General features: G+C 37.6%; 1 protein-coding gene and 1 pseudogene across 1 annotated transcript; one reads left to right on the plus strand and one right to left on the minus strand.

Moving 5' to 3' along the window:
• Positions 1 to 12,807: 12,807 nt before the first annotated feature.
• LOC148917902 (secreted RxLR effector protein 161 pseudogene) lies at positions 12,808 to 13,536 on the minus strand (annotated as a pseudogene).
• A 3,637-nt stretch (positions 13,537 to 17,173) lies between these two features.
• LOC103327877 (ENTH/VHS family protein) lies at positions 17,174 to 22,232 on the plus strand. The gene is made up of 5 exons (XM_008230245.3): positions 17,174 to 17,811; positions 18,075 to 18,818; positions 19,119 to 19,274; positions 20,424 to 21,395; positions 21,710 to 22,232. The coding sequence occupies exons 1-5, from the start codon at positions 17,605 to 17,607 to the stop codon at positions 21,749 to 21,751; spliced, it is 2,121 nt and encodes a 706-aa protein (XP_008228467.2). The 5' UTR covers positions 17,174 to 17,604; the 3' UTR covers positions 21,752 to 22,232.
• The last annotated feature ends 195 nt before the right edge of the window (positions 22,233 to 22,427 follow it).

Below are 22,427 nucleotides of genomic sequence, written 5' to 3' on the forward strand. Positions count from 1 at the left end.
CTGAAAACGATGACAAATTCTTCCATATCAACTTTTGCTAATTCAAGCAGACAATAAAGAGGCAATATCTCCACGGAAAAGTGAAACATATCTTTTTCATTCCCCTTCCCTGAAGAGAAGGGGAGGAGACCACTTCAATTGCAAGGAGAATGCAAACACAGGTCACAAGAAAACTGATCGGGCAGCCAAAGAATTCCCTGAGAAGCTAATGCTCCCCTCCCTCAATCCAACCAACCCAGGCCTCCCCATCAGTGGGAGTTGTAATCAAACGCGAGCGGCCTCTTCTGTGCTGGTTTAGCCTGTCCCTACTGGAGTAACTCTGCTCTCTAAGTGAAGCGGCGGCTGTGATAAAGGGGCTCCATCTTGCATCCCAAGGCAGTTATTTGGATATTGAGATGAAAATTGACTCTAAAGTTCTTGTTGATGGCATTAATGGTCGTGTAAGCAGCCAAGTATGGAGTATCCTGCCCCTATTGGAAGATATTCGAAGTCTCAGTCACTTCTTCTGTGAAGTCTGTTGGAGTTAGGTTGCTAGGAACTCAAATTGTACGTGCTGCCCACAAGGCAGTGTCGATAGGTTTCGAGTCTGTGGAACTGAAAATTTAGGCCTATCGGCCACTGAAATCCCTGGTACATGTCTTGGTCTCAGACGGGCTGCCTGGCCCCCTATTAACTCTTTGTAAGGTCACAGACTGAGTGGGGAAAAGCTTTATGCTGGTCTCTTTTGAGTCTTGTATTGTTTTTCCTTTTTCATTCTGTGTTCTGTGAAGCTTGGCCTTCTTTTGTTTTGGTGGTCTGTTCTTGGATTCATGTTTCAATGAATTTATCACCTTTTCGACTTTGACCCAAAAAAAGAAGAAGTTAATTGAGCCCATGCAATTTCCCTTTTGTCAATTTAAATGATTTTCCTGCTCTGGGCTAAAGACTCCGCAGATTTATGTTCCCTAATAAAATATTATTAATGAATTTTCGTATGAATTTCCCATTTCACAATTATTCAACGACATCGACCCTAACCTCATTTTACACAAATCTGAAAGTTCCCTTCATGGTTATCACTTATTCAATTATTTAAAAAGAAAAATTTGAAGAGCATTAGTTTTATGAGAAATATGAAAATTCGTGTAACAGAAAAGACAATTGCACAATACAATGTCAATATTGGTTCAACTCAAAATGTGTAGCGGGTAAGCCATTAGCTATTGGTGTAGTGCTACTTCCCTTTCACAATATTCGGAAGCGATGGGGACAAGAAATGGCCCTGGATCCCCAAAAGTTGTGAAGAACAAAATCAATGTATAGGAGCTACCTATTAGCCCATTCATAAACACGAACAAAATCATGAAAAAATTATGGTCTTCTATTCCCCTCCTAGAAATGTTTTTTAAAAAAAACTGAAGTGAGTAAAGTTAATAATTGAGACTATTGATCAGGGACTGCTTAAAGTTGCAAATTTTCAGTTAATTATTAGGGAAATTTGTATAAATACCACCTGAACTTTTAGGCATGTGATCATTTCTTAAGGGATGGGAAATGGAAGATTCTTTTCCCGCGTTTGGTAATGCTGGAAAAGTAACCGGGAGATATCACTTTATTTCCTTTCCCATGTTTGTTTTGAGTAGGAATGGAAAACAAAGTCAAATAAATTTTCAAGTATACCTATATTAAATCAAATAAAAAAAGAATGCATTTAATGATATATTGTAATTTTAAATTATTAATGGGGACAAAATGGTCATGAAAAATGTGTATTTAATGCTGGTTCATTTTCCCAAATTTTCCCATGAAAAAGGAAAACAAAACCCAAGTTGGGATGATGACTTCACTTTCCCCCTACTTTCTGTTGAAGAATACACGAGTCTCACATCTGAAACTTAATAAAATAGAAAGTCTCATATAATAAATGTCCACTCCTAATAACATCGATGTCTTTTGTATAAAACTCCACACCTGCTAAACAGGTGGTTAAGTTGGAAACAATATCGATGTTGCTAGTGATGGGCCAAGGGTCTGTCCATTTGAAATCTTAACATGGTATCAGAGCTTGGTTGGTTGACTGAGCTCGATTAAACCCAAATCAAACAAACTCAAATCAAACAAAAACTCCAAATTAAATCAAAATCAAACAAACCCCAAATTATAAAAATAAAAAATAATAAAAATTTACCGATGTGGAATTGGTTGCAAATGTGGCCCACTAAAAAGTGGTCTTATGTGAGGAGGAGTGTTGAAGAATGAACAAGTACCACATCAGAAACTTAACAAAATAGAAAGTCCCATATAATAAATGTTATACTTCTAATAACATCGACACCTTTTGTATAAAACCCCACACTTACTAAACAAGTGGTTAAATTGGGGACAATATCGATGTTGCTAGTGGTGGGTCAAGGGTCCATTCTTCTAAACTCATAACACTTTTTCATGGGCCAGACAACAATTTCGCATGTCTGAACTTACCAAACATGGAAAAATAATTAATTTATCATTCCTAAATCTCCTTACCCATGAACTAAACAGGGCCTTAATTCAAATATACATATCATTTTTTTACTAATTAGATGAAAAATAACAAGTCAAATCTTGGCCCAATGTGGAAGATAATAATCAACATATTGGGTTTTGGGAAACCCCAGTACAAGAAGCATGGTAAATGTTCAGACAAGAAATTCCCTCAGCTTGAATATTTTAAATTGTCAAATACCGTTTGGAAGCAATTAAAGGCATAACAAAATCTGACTGTAATATATATATATGGGGGTGGATCCGTGGCACCATGTTTTTGACACAAGTTTTGACACAAATTTTGAACTCTTAGATTAGACTACAATAAATGGCTGAGATTAAACAAACTTATTCTTTCAACTCAAAATAATTATAATTTAATTTAGGGTTAACTACAGTAAACCCTCAACCTATAGGGTCATTTACGAGTCCATACCCGATTTTGGGGACATTTATGGGTACATACTCAACGTCGCAAAAACTTACAGATCGCCCCCCTCCGTTAGCGAATCCGTCAGGAAATCCGTTATCTGCCTACGTGGCATTTATGGGGCCCATTTTTAATTGACGTGGAGTTCCACGTGGACAACAAAATAATAAAAAATTTATTCTTTGAATTATTTTAAGAAATTAAACATATTAAATTAAAATTAAATTTTTTTTAATAAAAAAAAAAAAAAAAAACCATCCCAGGTTCTCTCTCGATCTCCTCTCCTCCTAGCCCCCAGCCACACAAACCACCACCCAAACGCATTCATCCTCCTCGGAGGTTATCAATGCATTCACCCTACCCAGATTCACTCTCTCTCTCGATTTCTTCCCCCTTCCTCTCAATTTCTTCCCCCATCCCAGATTTCTTCAACCCCATATCTCTCCCGATCTCTCCTCCCCTCCTAGCTCCCAGCCACCCAAACCACCACCCAAGCTTACTCAGGCCACACATCCCAGCCTTAACACCTCTCTTGTTCCAGCCCAACCTATCACCTCCCTCATGCCACAGATCTGATTGTTTTCCCCAAACCATAGCTGAGTTCAACTTCAAATTTCACATCCCATCACAACCCACAGAAATTAAGACGACATCATTGGAGTCAGCGAAATTCAAAAAATCCAAGAAACCCACCTCTCCCTTGCATCCACCATCTTCCCCACAGAAAGAAGCGAGATTTGAACTCTCACAAATAGCACAGTTACGTTATTTTTTAGAAAAAATAAAACCCAATCTCAAAGGGTGTTTTGAAATCAGTCTTAAACAGCAAGCGAAGCATATTTGAAGAATCCATAGATATAATTTGCTTAAAGACGATAGAGATTATGAAGGATGAAACATTAGAAACAAAACCACATCTAAACATCTAAAAAGTCAGTGCGTATGAAATAGAAAATGCTTGGCTGAGAAAAATATCGAATCGAATCGTTCGGTATAATTCAAGGAATGGACTTCCCGAGCTCAAATCGCGACATGGCCTGCCTCGCTCAAGTCGCGAGGCTCCGACCTAGCCAACTGAACCCCACAACGTCATCCGCACCGGTGGAGTCATCGTCGTCACTCATAGGCCCTCGCGATTCGCGCTGCCCCTTCGAATTGACCGTCCCCATTCGACAGCGCGACACCGTCCACTCGTCATCTCTTCCTCCCCAACAACTTAGGCTGGTTGCAGAACTGGGTTGCTATGGCTCGGAGGTTGGGCTGGAAGGGAATGGATGAAATGAGGCTATTTGCGTCTTTTTACCTTTTTCAATTTGATTTGATTTGATTTGATTTGATTTTTTTTTTGCTTTTTGCTTTTTTTTAAAAATTATTTTAAAGTAAATTTTTTTTTTTAATTTTGTTGTCCACGTGGAACTCCACGTCAATTAAAAATGGGCCCCATAAATGCCACATAGGCAGATAACGGATTTCTGACGGATTCACTAACGGAAGGGGGCGATCTGTAAGTTTTCGCGACGTTGAGTATGTACCCATAAATGTCCCCAAAATCGGGTATGGACTCGTAAATGATCCTATAGGTGTGGGGGTTTACTGTAGTTAACCCTTTAATTTAATTAACTTTGCTATTCAATTTTCTCTCTCCACATTTATATTTTCACATCTTCCTAAAAGCATCAACATTCTATCTCACGACATCTTCTTCTTCTTTTTCATGACTTTCCCTTTTTTTATTCTTCTCTCTTCAATCTTCTTTTTGCCCACACACCATTTTCCTCCATAACAAGAAACAACGAACCCAACCCATATAGCCAAATCAAATACCCAGTAAGGAAGATTGACGTAAGGAGGAGGAAGGTTGATCTTTGTGTTTTTTTTTTCGTATTTTTTTTCTGGTGCTGCTAAGTTAAAACTTCTATTTCCCCTTGCTGAGAAAAACAAAAAAGGATCAAGCAATTAGTTGATTGAGATTCATTTTGATCATCCCCAAAGAAATTTCAAGAACCTAAGAGTATGATTACCCTGCCCTCCCACGGAACTCCCCGAAATTCGTTTTGATTCTGAGTGGAGAGAAAGTTTATGTGTTTTTTGATCCTAACAATCCCATATCCGCTCGGTATTTTCTCAAACTCCATATGCATTGCTTTGTTTCGATCTGAGTATGAACCGTGTCAAAATAGATAGTATCAATTGCATATAACTAGCAGTAGGCAAATGGAGATTTTTGGCACATCGAGGTTGTGTAGGAGATTACCAACGCTGGGCATGGAGGAAGGGGGATGTAGAATTTGGAGACAGTGCAATTCATAATTATTAGATTAAAATAATAATAATTAGAATAAATGTATTATTTCAAAGATAATAATAAATTAGTTGTGAGATTTAATCTGAGTCATTAATAGTGCTTAAATCTAAGGGTTCAAAATTTGTGTCAAAAATATGGTGCTACGGATTCACCCTATATATATATATATATATATATATATATATATTAGTCCCGATATCTTGGACTATAGGTGTCCAAGAGATTTGTGGTCACTCACCGTTGGATGTAAATTCAACGATGAGCTCACTCTTGCACTCCTTTTAAGAAAATTTTTTGAACCATTAGATTAATATCCAACGGTAGGTGACCGCAATATCTTAGACTCCTGTAGTCCAAGAGATCGAGACTGATATATATATATAAAGAAAAAAAAAAAAACAATTGCCACAAAGGATTAGTACTAATTAACTACATTATCGTATGTTGTGGAGCGGAGTTTGTTTTTTATTTTTTATTTTTATACAAGCGATATTAAAGTAGGGGTACTTTAGATGCAGTGGTAAAATAATATTCTTAGTCACTTGAGTTACAAGACCTTTACATAGAGTAAAGTTTTCTGAATCCCAATACAAAACCATACTAGGCACGTAAAAAACAGCGGCAAAACCATCCGGATCGCCTAGAATAGGAAGACACTGAGATGATGCTTTTGTATGGAGGTTGTAGGAGTCTAGAGGTTGATAACCATATGCAGAAACCAAAAGAATCTCATCGCTCTTCCAAAATGCCAAAGGCTTGTGGGTCAAAGTGAGATTAAAAGCATGGTGTTTGGTCCAAGTAGCATTATAATAATTATTGTTCGGCCGATTTCCAAATTCTTCATGCAGGACCCATATTCCAAAGGATTCATCAGCGTGTCCCCTAGCACAGCATCCAAAGAGAGCAACAGACTTATGATCCCACAGCAGAAGCCGTATATTATAAAAAATCGTTGAGCTTAAACAATATACATGCGGCAACAGTATATCATGAAACACCTCATCCCTCATATCAAACGAAATGATCACATCCCTAACGTCTTTCACCAGCGTGTCGCCCCCGCCGTCGACCAACTTAGATTGCTCGTGCCCCACCCAGTAACACACCCCTTTTAAGTAGAACTGGAAATCCTCCGGCCAAAGGTTTGTAGTTTCAGTTTCCAGAGAGCCCGTTGCGATCTCTCTCCAAGTATCCGTCCCCAAACTGTACACTACAGGTTTTGGCGTATAAATTATACTGTCATTTCCATCACCATACTCGCCATATAATTCATTGCCAGGATATCCAATGTCAACAACTTTGTAATCATTGGTTTTAGGATCATAGCCAAATCCCAGGGCCTTTGACATGTCACGATACCGTCTTGATGAAGCAATGTGAACATCTAGATACGGCTCCGGAGGCAGTAGCTTGGGTGCCTCATGAATTGCTGGGTTCCATAACAACACCTCTGCAGCATTAAGTTGGACACAAATGATACCATCACAGTGGCCTACAATACGAAATGTGTTTTCTTTGCCAATCAGCGGCTGCTTTAGGTTGGTCATGTCCATGTCCTCGAAACTAGAAAGAAACCTAACCGGATCACTATTATTACAATGACAATTATCAGAATTTGCATTGCAGCAGTTGCAGCAAAAATTAAGGACTGAGAATACAACAGGTTGGGTGCGGGGTCGGCCCTCGCATACCGCATCATCCACTAATAATCGCCTCAAAAGGACTGTACAAGTGGAGGAGGAGGACAAAATATTATTGTCGGGATCAGAATTGTGTTGCACGTGCTTCACAACAAACTCCGGGCTGCTGATGAGAGCACACCACCATTTAGAGATGCACTTGAACCTCGTCAAAGTTTTTGGAAGCAAACATGATAGAATTTGCAGTAAAATGTCGTTTCCCATTCCCATTTTCAGAGAACACGAAAAAGTGTCTGCCATAAGCATAGACATTCATCACACAACACAAACAATCAATATACATATATACAAAGAGCTACTATTGACGAATCCCTCAAATAATATGTATATAATGAAAAGACAAAGGTGCATGAGAAAGAATCATTCTCTCCACGGTTAACCCAATGATCTAGCTAATCTCATTAATTAGCAACAGCTAGCCCAATATTGTCTCTGATGTAAAATATAACCCTAATTTAAGAATAGGATTGAAACTAGACCCATTTATAGTTAGAGACTACACAATTTGATGATGACGAGAAATCTCATACGCATAAAAATTTAAAATAACAATAAGATTTTACCTTAGGGATATAGTAACAATGTTTTTTTATCCCAATGCAGTTAACGAAATTGGGGGAGACAAAGCCCTCGTTGTGTCCCAGGTTTCGCCACAATCACGCTTACAAGTTACAATGCATGCAATATTATGCAATTCATGGTTTTCCTCTTCTTCAAGTTCTGGAGAGGAATTCATAAATAAACAAGGATTAACGACAAAAGAGACCCTCCAGGTTTGGGGTGGTTCTCAATATGGACCCCATGGTATCAATTTTATCAATTTACACTCTTACGTTTGCAACATCATCCAATTTTATCCTTCCGTTAAGTTGACTGTGTGGTCAATCGTTAAATGCTAATGTGTCTTTGTGGAACCCACCAACCATTTCCTTAAAAAAATTATATAAAATAATAAAATAACATAAATTTTTTTTAAAAATAAAAAACTTAAAATATCCCAGCCCTTCTCCAGGTCAACAAACCTAGCGCCCCGTTCACTCCCTTCCCCCTGCTTGCGGTTCAACGCTGCTTTTGCCTCCTCCATTTTCGAGCTCGACGGTCTGCAACGGTTGCTGGTAAGTCAATCTTCCACCTCAATAGACCTCATCGTCCTTATGACTCACCGTCCCAACTCTATCCATGACAAGAAAAATCACACTTTCTCGAGAAATAGACACTCAGATTCCTGCAATTTCTCAGCCCCCAAAAACCCATGGCGCCAAAATCCTTCAAACCCAAAACCCAAACATACACCTCCCCCCAACCTCCTGTCCCCTTTCCCACAGCCCAGCCTCTCCCTCATCTCCTTCCTCTTCTAATCCTCCATCTCTTTCCCAAACAAGCTTGCCTCGTCGACTCCGGCATTGCCGAAACCCTAACCTTCCTCCAGCCCAAATCCCTAGTCTCCAAGCTGGCTCACACCTTGCTCAACCTCAACATCAAGAAAAACAACGTCGGCCTCATCTTCACCCCAAACTCCATTCACTTCCCCATCTGCTTCTCATTAGCTTCTTCTCAGTCGACGCAATCGACGCCATTCCCACCAGCTGCAATCCTCAGTACACACCATTCGCAAGCTCTCAAGTTAAGTCAACAACTGTGACCCCAAGCTTGTCATCATCGTCCCCGAACTCTAGCCTAAGATCAAGGGCTTTAATCTCCCGAAGATACTATTAGGATCTTCAATCAGGCTCCAAATCCAAGAGTACATTATTTTTCCGATTTCGTCAAAATTTCGAAGGGTCTGGATATGATTTTAAATTTATTGACACTTCATGTGAAGTAGAGTGACATGGCGGCGCAGCTTTACTCATCTCTGATGACGGGGAAGAGCAAGGGAAGGGAGGGAGTGAACAGGGCTCTGGGTTTGTTGGCCTTAGAAGAAATTGGACGGAAGGATGAAATTGGACGATGTTGCAAACGTAAAGGTGTAAATTGATAAAATTGATATCATGGGGTTTATATTGAGAACCACCCCAAACCTAGAGAGTGTCTTTTATCGTTAGCCCAATAAATAAATAAATAAAATATTTGCAAAAAAAAATGAATGAGAAAGAGAAATTTGGGGTTTCTTCTGGGCCAAAGATAGCCAGATGGTATAATATTACACAAACGTACAATAACAGTACAATATTATTATTATTTTTTACAAAATTCAAAAACCTGAACTCATGGAAGTATTTGATTTTTATGAGAAATTTTTTTCAAGAATTTGAAGAGGTGCAGGTAGTATGATATCTTTTGTTATTTTTATAAGAACAACATAGTCTAATGATCAAGGGAATTGTGCTTGACCAATCCAATTGTCTCTTGTCTTGCGTCTACCACGTTGTAATAAATTTTGAACTCCAAGTATTGTATCCTCAAAGAATAAATAAATAAGAAAAAGTCTACAAAGCCATTAAACGTAGCAAAATAAATAGTTTGGAATGTTGTACAGATTGAGATGGAGTTAATACTCATTCATGCATATGAATGATCCATGCATGATGAAAAAAATTTATCGTAATAGATAAGTCTGTCCACAATTTCGCTTGTCAAAGCGCTCATTTTTCATTTCACACTCTGACTCGAAAGGAGTCCTAAAAAATCCCCATTTTCTCTTTCGCTCGCACAATCGCAGTCCTCTTTAAACTTCTCCACCCATCCAAACCCCTTCACATCCTTGATCTCCTCTCTCTTCTCAATTCCCAATCAACAACTTAAACCGCTCTCTCTCGCAATCAAACTATGGCGTTTTCACATGGAACTGAGCAACGGTTCTCTGGTTTTGATTTAGGCCACCGAGTCAAAAACCAGGTTTCAAATTTGGCCCACGAGCTCCTTTGGGTTGAGGAGAGGGTAGAGGATCAGAGACAAAGGAGTTTGCTTTTCCACTCTTTCAGTAATATGAGTTGGTTTGTGTAGGTACTCTTTGTTTATGTTCATTGCTCTTTGTGTGACGCAGCGAGATATAAGAGATAGGAAGATCGAACGATAACCCTAAAGTAACAATGTCGAAATCTACCAACAAATTAGAATCCACCAGAAATTTGAGTAAAACTCAAAGATATTTGATTGATAATAAGACAGATGAAAACATGTTTGGTAGTACAATTTGAGAAAATAATATATGAGCTATTTTTTAGGGAGGTTTGGTTTATAGTCACTATAAAGTTTCTTATTATTATGATAGATAGGAAACTAATTTCACCTGATTCACTTGAGGTCAATCACCACAAAATAGGGTGTAATTTTACAATAATGTAATTAAAAAATATCAAAATTACACACAATGACACTCCACTTAGATCTAAACTAATTTATTTGAAGTCAATAAACTTATGCCACATATACAGAGATCCACATGTGCCCAACCATCATCGCCGTTGTCTGGCCAATCGCGCCACCATCTCCGCCACCCTTTATTCACCCTAAAAAAATGAAGAAAATTTTGGGCACTTGCAAGGACTCAAACCTTGACCCTCAAAGGAGGAAGTCTCGAACATAAACCATTACACTAACCTTGTTTTTGTAATATTTATTATGTAACATAATATCTATATTAACAATGGAAGGTTTAAAAAAAATTGTGATGCAGTGTGCAAAAAGGCGAAGCTCATGAAATAAGCAACTAAACAAAGTCAAAAAGGCATATCCATTGATAACACATTTGTATAATTTCCATTAACCTCAAAAATCATACCAAAAATATCCAATGACAAAATAATTTAGCCAATTGTAACTAAATGGAAGTGGAAACTACAATGCAGTTTGCGGAATCTGCAATGTAGTTTGAGGAAACTGCAATGCAGTTTAAAGCAATGCAGTGTGTGCAAAACTGCAATACAACACTTGTATAAAATGGTCAACATTTGTATCTATGGTGAATTCCAATCAATTGAACCAACTGAAGGAAACATGCATATAATTCTTAGGAAATGAACTTTAGCCACAACCTATACAAGAAAAACATTCTGAATGGCTGATTCATTTTGTTTATACTAGTTGAGCTAAACCTTTTGTCATTTTAAACCAAGTATCTTAGTCTAGTCTCTTTGAATACAAATAGAAAAGAGAAAAAGGGAATAGATCTTTATCCTTGATGACCTTTTCTTGATTTTTCAAGAATGAACACCTTTGTTGGAAAGACCTTTTCTTTCTCTTGATTTTGGCTCCATCACCTTAAGGCTCCAAGACTGGAGTCCTCTACCTTACCACACCAAATGCTCCTAGAGATGAAGAGAAGGAAATTAAGAAGTATGGATGCTATTTTACTTCTTGATTGGACCAATTTTTCGTTTATGGAAGATGAGATACAAAGATGATCACTCATCAACCAAAGTAGGAAAACCAAAAACCCTAGCTAGGTTTTCTCCAACACTTAACTTATATAGGACAACACAAAAGGCAATTGGGTGGGTATTTGGGGCTCCATTTGGTCCATGGGTCATGTCATCTTATGTCACTTATCCCTTAGACCCAATAGCCTTTTAGGCTATTTGTCAATTTCCTTTGAAATTATATTTAAAAGCTCAATCCAATATTTCTATATGTTAATATTAATTCCATAACTAATCTTTTAATTATAATTTAACTATTAAATTATAATTATAGTCTTACTTAATTGACCCGGTCAAACTATTTGACTGTGGTCAATTGCTTCGGTCAACATGTTAAGTTTTGACTGTTGACTTTGACATTTGATTATTAACCATTGACTTGTGTCTCCTCATTTCATTTCTCCTCATTTATATCTCTAATTACATTCTTTGGATGTGCATATCCGTAGGTTCCTTTTAACAAGGTAGTGAGTTGACTCAATTCCTCAGAGATGATATACGAATTAAATTTCACAATTTAATTCTTCCTATTAATAAAGGTTAATTGAAACCTTTTAGGACATCCACATGGTTGTCGCCTAGCAGCAAGTCACGGTTATTTGAGCTAAATGAGACGTTGTGAAAGAACTTATTCAAATTGGAATGACCGTGCAATTGAATCCTTCTCTTATGTCAATACTCCTCATTCACATTATTAGATCATAGAATCCAATTGTCCATATCCTAATGTGAATAATTCCTTTTATATGATCATCCTGGTAAGATTCGAAGACTTCTTATTTCAAGTCTATCCACTAGTATGCGCAGAGATATGACCAATCATATCTTGAAGTATTCTTTCTCTTTTATTTAGAGTAGAGATTCTTTGTTATACATTCATTTGCTTCCATGACTCTATTAAAAATCTTGACGAGCACTTTTAAGCTATGCCTAAATCAGCATGACCGTATAGTGCGCTCAAAGATTAACAACATAGCCACAAAACATCTATGATGCCTCAGATCTAAGGATTAGTTTGCACCATTGCAATTTTTGAGTTCCAACTTGACATGTGAGTAAAGACTTCCATGCTGAAACTCATGTGTTGGATTGCGTTCAGTGTACTTGTTCTTCTACAAGTACCTATACACATATCGATGTATCTCCACACTTAATGACTTGAGACCTTATCATTCCCTACATATAAAGACGATTACTGTGTGTACTGGTCTTTGCGGAATATTGACGCCCAATCAATATTCATATGACCAAAAACATATTCAGGATTTAGGGATGATAAGAAGTCTCCATGTATGCAATCTCATTAAATAGATCTCATATATACTTGTGTATTCATTGGACTATGGTTGTTCTACATATTGAAAGATAATATAGGATGATTTAATATATAAAATAAAATGTATTGCCCACTGATAACATAATATGTCTTTTATCAAAGATATCCTTAACTCTAACTATTACATAATTAGTTGACTTTAAGGCATATAACAATCTCCCACTTGCACTTTAAAGCCAATCTGACATATATCTGATACCCATCTTCTCCATGTGTCGGTCTAGCTAAAGCTGACTCATAGGCTTTGTGTGTGGATCTGCTATATTGTCTGCTGAAGCCACCGTGAGCACGCTAATATCTCCATCAGCAATATATTCCCTGATTAAGTGATAACGCCTCTGAATGTGCTTGGATCTTTGATGAGACCTTGGTTCCTTGGCTTGTGCTATAGCCCCATTGTTGTCACAATATAAAATGACTGGTGACTTAATGCTTAGAACCACTCCAAGTTCAATAATGAACTTCTTCATCCAGATCGCTTCCATTGCTACTTCCAAAGCAGCTATGTACTCTGCTTGAGCTGTGGAGTCTGCAGTGATGCTCTGCTTGCAACATCTCTAACTAATTGCCCCTCCATTCACTATGAACACATATCTAGAAGTGGATTTCCGATCATCAACATCAGATTCGAAATCTAAGTCTGTATATCCTTCCACCAATAATTCTGGGTTTCCTCCATAGACTAGGAACATATCCTTGATCCTTCTTAGGTACTTTAACACAGTCTTTACAGCACTCCAGTGTTCTGATCCTGGGTTTGATTAATATCTACTTGTGATGCTCACAGCAAAGCTGATATCATGCCTTGTACATAGCATAGCATACATTAGGCTCCTAATTGCTGAGACGTATGGGATCCTGCTTATCTGTATCATTGCTTCTGGGGTTTTATGGTTCATGCTCTTAGATAAGTGAATTCCATGTCTGACTGGCAAAAAACCCTTCTTGGAATGTTCCATTGGGAATCTTCCGAGTACCTTGTCCACATACAGGGATTGAGATAATCCAATTAATTTTCTCGATCTATCCCTATAGATCTTAATACCCAATATGTAAGATGCATTTCCCATCTCCTTCATTAAGAATGTCTTTGATAACCATAGTTTCACAGAGGTCATCATGCGTATGTCGTTTCCAAACATTAATATGTCATCTACATATAGTACGAGGAATACGACTACGCTCCCACTATTTTGCTTGTACACACAAAGTTCATCTTCATTTGAGCTAAAACCATAATAAAAATTACAAACATAGATCAAGTGCTACATTAAAAATACAATTTAAAAAGCCAAAAACTACATATCAAGTGCTTGGGGAGTAAAGGTGTCAAATAAGACCGACCGACCCAACACAGCACGAGCCCAACCCCTTTAAAGGAGGCACGACACAACATGAGCATGAATATTAGTGGGCCATGTTTGGCATGGCACGAAAGCTTCGGTCGAACCAGGATCAAAAAATGAGGTCTAATGGACCGGACCGGGCTTGGCCCGAGCCTGCTTCAAGCATGGCCGTTTCAATCTCTTCTTTATATTGTATATTGTGTTTTGTGTAAACAAAATGTATCCTTTTTCTTTATTGCAGCTAAACCAACTATCTTATTCATTTTCCCATAATTTTATCTGCTACCAAACACTATTATGCAGTTATTTTAGTATATCATTATACAAAGATCATAGCACAAGGTTAAATTTTAACCCTTTTTTTTTTTTTTCCTAAGATGCTAGTATGCATCCTTTTTGGTTCTTCCTCCCCTAGTTTGCTGGGTTTGCTGCTCAATGAAACCAAATGCTTGTTTATTCGTTTGTTTATTTTTTTTCAAGGAAAGGTTGTATCATAGGCTCTATGGGGTTAATCTTGGGTAAATATTGATTTTCATGAACCTTTTAGGTGGTGGTGATGATGAACAAGTGTAGATTTGGAGTGCATTAGAATAAATAATGGTGATATATGTTGCGGGCTACTTTCACGAATTGTCTTGTTGGGTTGATTAAACAAAGCCTTTGTTTTATTAAGTGCTACTTCGCAATAAACTTGTTATTCGAATTTTGAATTGTTCTCAAATTTTCTTAGGCTACAATTTTTTATTTACCTTTTTTAAAATTCGATCAGAGATACATTTGCTTCCAAAATGAAAAGAGAGAATTTCAAATTAAATGGGCTAGTTCTTTGGCCCAAGTACGGCCCGTTTCAATATGGACTTGGGTTTTGGGCCGAGCTGGGATAAATGGTTTTACTAAATTGGCCAACACGACACGACCCGATAAATTAAATGGACTGGCCCGACCTAACACGAATATGTTAAAGGCACGAGTTTAAATAGGCTGACCCGACCCGTTTGACACCTTTATTGGGGAGGGTTACATATCTGGTGCTCGTGTTTAGGGGATTACTTAGAGGGTACGACTGAATGAGAAATAAAAGAGGCATTTGATTTTAGGGTTCAAGGTGTCGTGTTCTAGTGTTATGCAACCTAGGATAAGCTTCATATCCAATAAGTTGACACATGTATTAATATTTAAATAATAAGATAATAATAAATATTGATTCGATATGTTTACCCTTCAGGTTAGGAATATTATTATCCGGTCATTTAACCAAACTTTTCAATATAAATTGGATCGGAAGAATTAAAAATTAATTAATTTAATTTAACCAAACCAAACCGTCAGTTCATTACTATCGATACACAGATTTTCGAATGAGATGCCCAAACTCCTAGTTGAGCTCTTCCACCTCCATCCATGTGGATAGAGGTTCAAAACCCCCAGGCACCACATGAATATTTGTGTCAACTGCTCTCCCCTAATCGCTTGTACTATAAAAACCAAATATATTAATGAAATTTCATACCCATTCTCAAACTCCTAAGTGCCTGTTTGACATTGCTTATTTGGGGTGATAAATGATTTTTAAAAAAAATTAGGAAGCTCAGCCCGTTTGCTAAACTATGAGAAAATCACTAATTTTAGAAATTGATGTGAGAGAAAGCTATAAAGGAAAGCAGCTAATGAGATGCTTTTATTTTCTGATTATGCAGAAATCAATTTGAAGAGGCGCTTGATTTTGCATTCTTTGTCTTTGTGAAAATAATCGATGTCAAATTTGCTATGAGAAAAATCAGCTGTGAGAGAAAGCAGCTTGGCGTTTGGTAAACTTTTTATTAAAAGTGTTGTTGGTACTAATTCCCGCATAATCAGAAAATGATTGTTGTATAATCATTAAGCCCAACGCCTCTTCGAAACTGATTTATGCATAATTATGAAATGAAAGCACCTCATTAGTAGCTTTCCCTTATAGCTTTCTCTCACAGCAATTTTTAACAATAAGTGATTTTCTCGTAGTTTACCAAACAAGCTGGGCTTTCCAAAATTTAAAAAAAAATCACTTATCACCTAAAATAAGCAATGCCAAATGGGCACTTAATAATTATGCAGGAATCATTTTCTGATTATATGGGAATCAGTACCAACAACACTCTCTTAACAAAAAGTTTACCAAACACCAAACTGCTTTCTCTCACAGAATCTGACATCAATTATTTTCACAAAGCACAGCAATGTCAAACTAGCACTAAGGCCCAGTTTGGGATTGCTGTCACTTTAAAAAAAGTTGTTTATGCTGTGCTTTGAAAATAATTAGCTGTAAAGTAAAACAGCTACATGTTTAGTGAACAATATTTTTAAAGTGTTGTTAGTACAAAAAGTAATGTCAAAATCGTTTGATAAGTTTTAATATAAAATTGTTGTAACTGTAAATAATAACTAAAATAGACATTATGTTAAAAGTGTTATGTACTAATCATGTGGTAGTAGTGGTAGTGATTGAGTGGAGGTGGAGGTGGTGGTGGTGATGAAGGTGGAGTTGGTGGTTATGGTAGTGGTGGTGGTAAGGATGTCGCTTGTGGAGGTGGTGGTAATGACAGCATGGTGGTGGTGATGGTGTTGGTTGTGGTGGTGGTGGTGGTGGCGGTGGTGGAGGTGAAGGTGGAGTTGGTGGTGATGGAGGAGGTGGTGGTGGTGGTGGCGGTGGCGATGGCGGTGGTTGTGGGGTAGTGAATGTGGTGGTGTAAATGGTGGAGTTGGATGTGGAAGTGGAGATGATATTATTTTTTAAAATGAATGATGGTATTTTGGAAATTAAAAAAATTCATTAAAGGTTCTTCTTTGCTTCTTTTGAAAGTAGCTTTGAAAAGCAACTCATAGCTTTTAAAAGTCAAAAATTTTTTAAAATAATCGGGATATTTTATTTTTACTAAACACCTTAAACTGCTTAACTTTAAAGTGAAGCAGGTTTTTGAAAAAAAAAAAAACAATCCTAAATGGGGCCTAAATCTAAAGCTAAACAATGGAAAGAAAATTACGCAAAGGCTTGCTAAGATTGAATGGGCCTAGTATAACTAGGGCCGGAGCCCAACGGAACAACCTAAAGCCCAATGGCGCGGATGGACCATGGAACTAATGATGGGGCTAAGACCACTGGAACCAAAACGACGTCGTTCAACCTCTCCTCTCGTGCGTGCCATTTTAGGCGCACATCAAATTCGCGCAACGTAAAAAGCAGACAGGTGGGTGAGTCTCCCACTCGTGACTCACCTCGCGACCTCTCTCATCCCCAATTAACCGTCGTCGTCTTCTTCCTAATTACCTTCCACAGCTTTCACATTCCCTTCCTTCCCCCTTCTTCCCCCCCCCCCCCTTCTCTCCCTCTCTCTCTCTGTAAAACCCTGATTCTGTTCCAAATCAAATACAATTCTTCGATTTCTCAACGCAAATCGAAATAATCCATCACTCCGCCGCCTCCATCCGATCCAATTCATGCACATCTGACCCAGAATTTGGGTTTCACCACGGCTCCGATCCAATTTCGAGTGTATCGTCGATCCGAGGGCAGACCCTACAGGGCTTTCATTGGGATTCTATTGGATCAGATCCGTTTGGAGCTAAATTTGAGGACTTGGGGTTATGGATTCGAGTCGAAGAGCTGTGGAGTCGTACTGGAGGTCTCGAATGATCGATGCGGCCACTTCGGACGAAGACAAGGTCGCGCCGGTTTACAAATTGGAAGAGATTTGTCAGCTTTTGAGATCCTCACATGTCAGTATTGTCAAGGAGGTTTCTGAGTTTGTGTTCAAGCGTCTGGAGAATAAAAGTCCAATTGTTAAACAGAAGGTATCAAAATTCTTCTTCTTTTGGCGAATCAGATTTTTTATTCAATAGTATTATGTTTTATTCTGAGGTCTTGTGCTAGTTTAATGGAATGTCTGGTAATTTTCTCCTCTGGTTATGAGTTTGTGTGGGTAAAAGAAAAGAATTTTCTGGGTTTGATGGGTATTGGGAAATTCCAAGAGCTTCTGTCTGCTGTGATGGATAATAGACTTGATGAATGTCAGGTTTCTTGCAAATTTTCACCATTATGCTCAAATTTTCTGCAGGCTCTGAGGTTAATAAAATATTCTGTGGGAAAGTCTGGTGTGGAGTTCAGGAGGGAAATGCAACGAAATTCAGTGGCAGTGCGCCAGTTATTTCACTATAAGGGACAGCCGGATCCTTTGAAAGGAGATGCCCTTAATAAGGCTGTGCGGGACACTGCTCAAGAGGCTATTGCTGCTATATTTTCAGAGGAAAGTAATGCAGCACCAGCCGATGATCTTAACAGACGAATACAAGGTTTTGGGAATACAAACTTTGAAATGTCATCAGAAGAAAAGAAATCTTTTCTTAGTGAGGTAGTTGGTATTGGAAGTGCATCTATCAAGCAGGGACTTAGTAGTTTCACCCAAAATCACTCATTTAAAAATAATGAAAATGGAAACTACAAGAGTCCAAATCTTCATAGATCGTTGACCATTGAAAGTGAGCCAACAGATCGATATGAACCTGCTCAATATCGCAATGAGACTCAAAGTAGTTTTGGGTCTTCAAAGAATGTGGCTAGTGGAACCTGGAATGAGGATAGGTTAACCAAGACTGAAGTAACCAATGGAGATTCTAGCTCAAATTACAGAGAAAGTAAGACCCGGGAGGAGAGGTTGTTGGAGACCATTGTGACTCCAGGTGGTGTACGTTTACAACCCACTCGGGATGCCATTCAGATTTTTCTTACTGAGGCGAAAAAGTTGGATGCCGTAGCATTAAGTCATGCCCTCGATACAAAGCTCCAGTCTCCATTGTGGCAGGCATGCTCTTTGTACTTATGTATTGGGCCATAATTCTTCCACATGCTTGCATGCACAAAATTGCCAAATAATTGAAGATTCTTATAGTGACTTCTGAATTTTATCTATTTGTGATTTTTTTTCATGCACAACCATTTTATTAAAGACACACAAATTGTCCATATTTGATTTTATTATCCCTGAAATAAGATTGAATTGTTGACTTACAATTGTTCAGAACAAGTGGATGGGATTTTTGCTGTACTTGTAGATCTATTTATTTTTACAAACCTTTTTTTAATGTGATTTTGTGTTTGTTAGGTACGCATGAAAGCAATTTGTGTTCTTGAGTCAATTTTGAGGAGAAAGGATGATGAGCATTTTTCAATTGTAGAATCATATTTTATTGACAACAAAGATCTTGTAGTCAGATGCTCCGAGTCTCCTCAGGCTTCTTTGAGGGAAAAGGCTAACAAGGTATTCATTTAGTTCCTCATAAATATATATCTTCCATATTCTGATTTCTCAAAATAATGTATAGGAGTGATAGATAGACCAAAAAATAGTTTCATGTATAATCTGTTTGCTTAATCATCACTTCAACTCTTCCCGTCATTCTAGGCGGTCGCTGCAGCTCAAATGTAGAATTGATTGTAAATGTAACTAGAACTTGGGAATGCCAATTCTTTGCCATAGGCTCAAAGGATTTTTACTTTTTTTGGTGATAAAAAAAGTGGGCATTGTTTAATGGTTGAGCTGCCTTGAATATTTCATATTGAACAAAGAATTAAAAGAGAAATAGCGAAAGTAAATGGTATGTTGTCTTAATATTTTTTAAAAATTTCATGAGTAAATGGTAATATGTTCTTTGATAATTTTATCATGTTTGATGTAATTTCACTTCAGTCTGCATGTAGAAAGGAATTTGTACTTGCCCATTGTGACTTTTCCAGATTTAATTCTTCTTATTCTTATAACATATTCTGAATATATATTTCTTGAGGAATTTGTGCTCGATGATATGAGAAATGTGTAAGTTCTTGGAAAGGTTATTTGCAATTTTACAGTTTGGATATATACATGCGTATGCATATATCAGTCCCCTTCTATAGAGGGATCACTCAAATAATTTTATTTGAGGGACGCCATTTAGGGTACTTTACAATTTTTTTCCCAATGATCCAAACCATCTATTTTTTAGGTCTTCATTCATAGATCATCCTTACAAAAAATTAGACAAATCGGAAACCGTTTCGACATCCAATTGTGTCCTACAAAATCAATGAACACGGTGCTTCAAGAAAGTACTTAAATTTCAATAACTCAATTGAGTGGTCAAATGATATCAGATTCAAGTGATTTTTTGTAGAGATGATCTTTGAATGAGTATCTACAAAATAGACAATTTGGATTAGTGAAGTACAATCTGGAGTGGGGCCTACAAGGGGTGTCCCTCAAATAAGCTTGATTGAGGGATCCCTCAATGGAGGCTCTTTGTGTGTGTGTGTGTGTGTGTATATATATATTTTTGTTTATTTATTTATTTATGTGTATGTGTGTTTATTTTTCGTTGAGAAGATGCTTTAGATCATGCAGTTAAATGGACAATGTTCTTTTAATGAGTAGGTTTTAAGCCTCTTGGGTGGAGAACAAATAGGCAGTGTGGCCAGTAATTCAGAACGGCCTGTGAAGGCTCAGGCTGCTAGTTCTGTTCAGATGCCTGACCTGATAGACACTGGTGATCTAGACGATTACCACGGGACAGATGCCACAACTGACAACCTAAGTGATCAAGTCATCACAAACTTAACAGCACCACCACCCCCACTAATTGATGATTTATTTGGAGAGGGCGCAGGGAATGTCATAAGCACCAGTGAACTGAAAAATGAGGATGACCCTTTTGCAGATGTTTCATTTCACACTAATGACAGTACAGAACAAGCAGATGATCTCTTCTCTGGGCTTACTGTTGATAATAAACGAGATGCTCACGAGACTGCCTTGGCAGAAAAGAAAAGTGCAGCTGAAATGTTTGACATTTTCGGGCCCAATTCTGAACTTCCGCAGGTGCAAGATCATAAAAATGATTTTAACAATTTAATGGCTGGTTTATCCATTGATAAGAATGTCTCTAAGATGGAGCAGAAAGGAACCTCTTCTGGACAACTATCTGAAACTCTTTTATCAGATTCAAATAGTCATCCCAGCCATCAGGCCTCCAGCGATGCTTGGAATGGCATTCTTAATTCTCAAACACCACGGATGAATGATAATGCAGTGTTTCCTCCAGGTGCTACACCTTACAATTTAACTCCTGGAATTATGTTCAATCCAGCCTTTTCTTCTCAGCCAATAAATTATGGTGCCATGGGAAGTCTCCTTGCTCAACAGCAACTCTTAGCGACAATGTCTAGCTTTCAACACCTTGGGAACCTCAATGCTCAAAATATGAATTTCAGTCAAGTTGCTGGAACAAATGGAGGATATGCTTCAGCACTACCTGATATATTTCAAGCAAATCATCCAAATCCAGCTCCTACTTCAATTCCGAACAGTGCGAAGAAAGAGGATACCAAAGCGTTTGATTTTATTTCAGTAAGTTTGATTTCTGAAACTGGATGTCTGAATGCAGTTTCTGTGATTATATTTCCTAAATCATGATGTTGCATGGTTACAGATTTTGGAGTTATGTTATATGAACTGTTCACCTTATAGAAAGCTTGGATTGTATATTGGAAGGCTGATACAATAAAGAACTGCATGTATACTTCTCAAAAGAATAAAAGAAAAATAAAACCTGCATGGATGACGGATTAGATGTCAAGAAAAACCAAGCAAGAAGAATTTCTGTCTTTTTCATTTGTTTATCTTTCATTATTAAGTCCTTTTTCTTTTGGATTGTTTTGTAGGATCATATTGCTGCAGGTCGTGATCCAAAGAGGGTAGTTTAAGCCTTTGATATTGTGCTTCAACACTAGGGACCACATTGTACACTGATGATGATTTCGAAGCAGGTCAATCCCTTTGAACAAAGAAGATCAAATATTTTGTTGTGAAAAAAGGAAGATTTGCATATATTGCTGAGATATTTCCATGATAATCCAATGCAAGGTGATAAAGACCAAATAAGCTAGGAACTCGGATGAAAAGAGTAAACATATTTGTGCTCGTTTTTCGTGTTCGAGGTTGAAGAGAGTGAATGTTGTGTAGTTAGCTTTGCTAGTTTTATAATTATGTAATGTAATGCAGGCGAAGATTGCAGCCCTCCCTCTTCTTGTAATGAATTTGTAGAGTGCCTTTTTGCCCCTCTATTTTTTTCTCTTTTGTTTTTCATTTATAGATTTTTTTGTCTCCTCTCCTAGAGAAATGCTTGTGGTACGTGCATTTGATTATACAAAACAAATAAACAAAACATTACATTGTTGCCTATTATTGTTATGTCTTGCATTTGTTGGAATGACTCAAATTAGAAAGATAGAGCCGTTGGGTGAATTAGATTTAAACATGCTTAACCCTTCATTTCTTTCTTTTCTTTTCTTTAGTTGTTTTGTTCAAAAAATCAATTTGTACTCCAAAATTTTTGAGTTGACCAATTGATCCACACCTGGTCGACAGGCATGAATGCGT

Source organism: Prunus mume, linkage group LG4, assembly GCF_029339155.1.
Source record: "Prunus mume cultivar Tortuosa linkage group LG4, ASM2933915v1, whole genome shotgun sequence".
Taxonomy (NCBI): Eukaryota; Viridiplantae; Streptophyta; class Magnoliopsida; order Rosales; family Rosaceae; genus Prunus; species Prunus mume.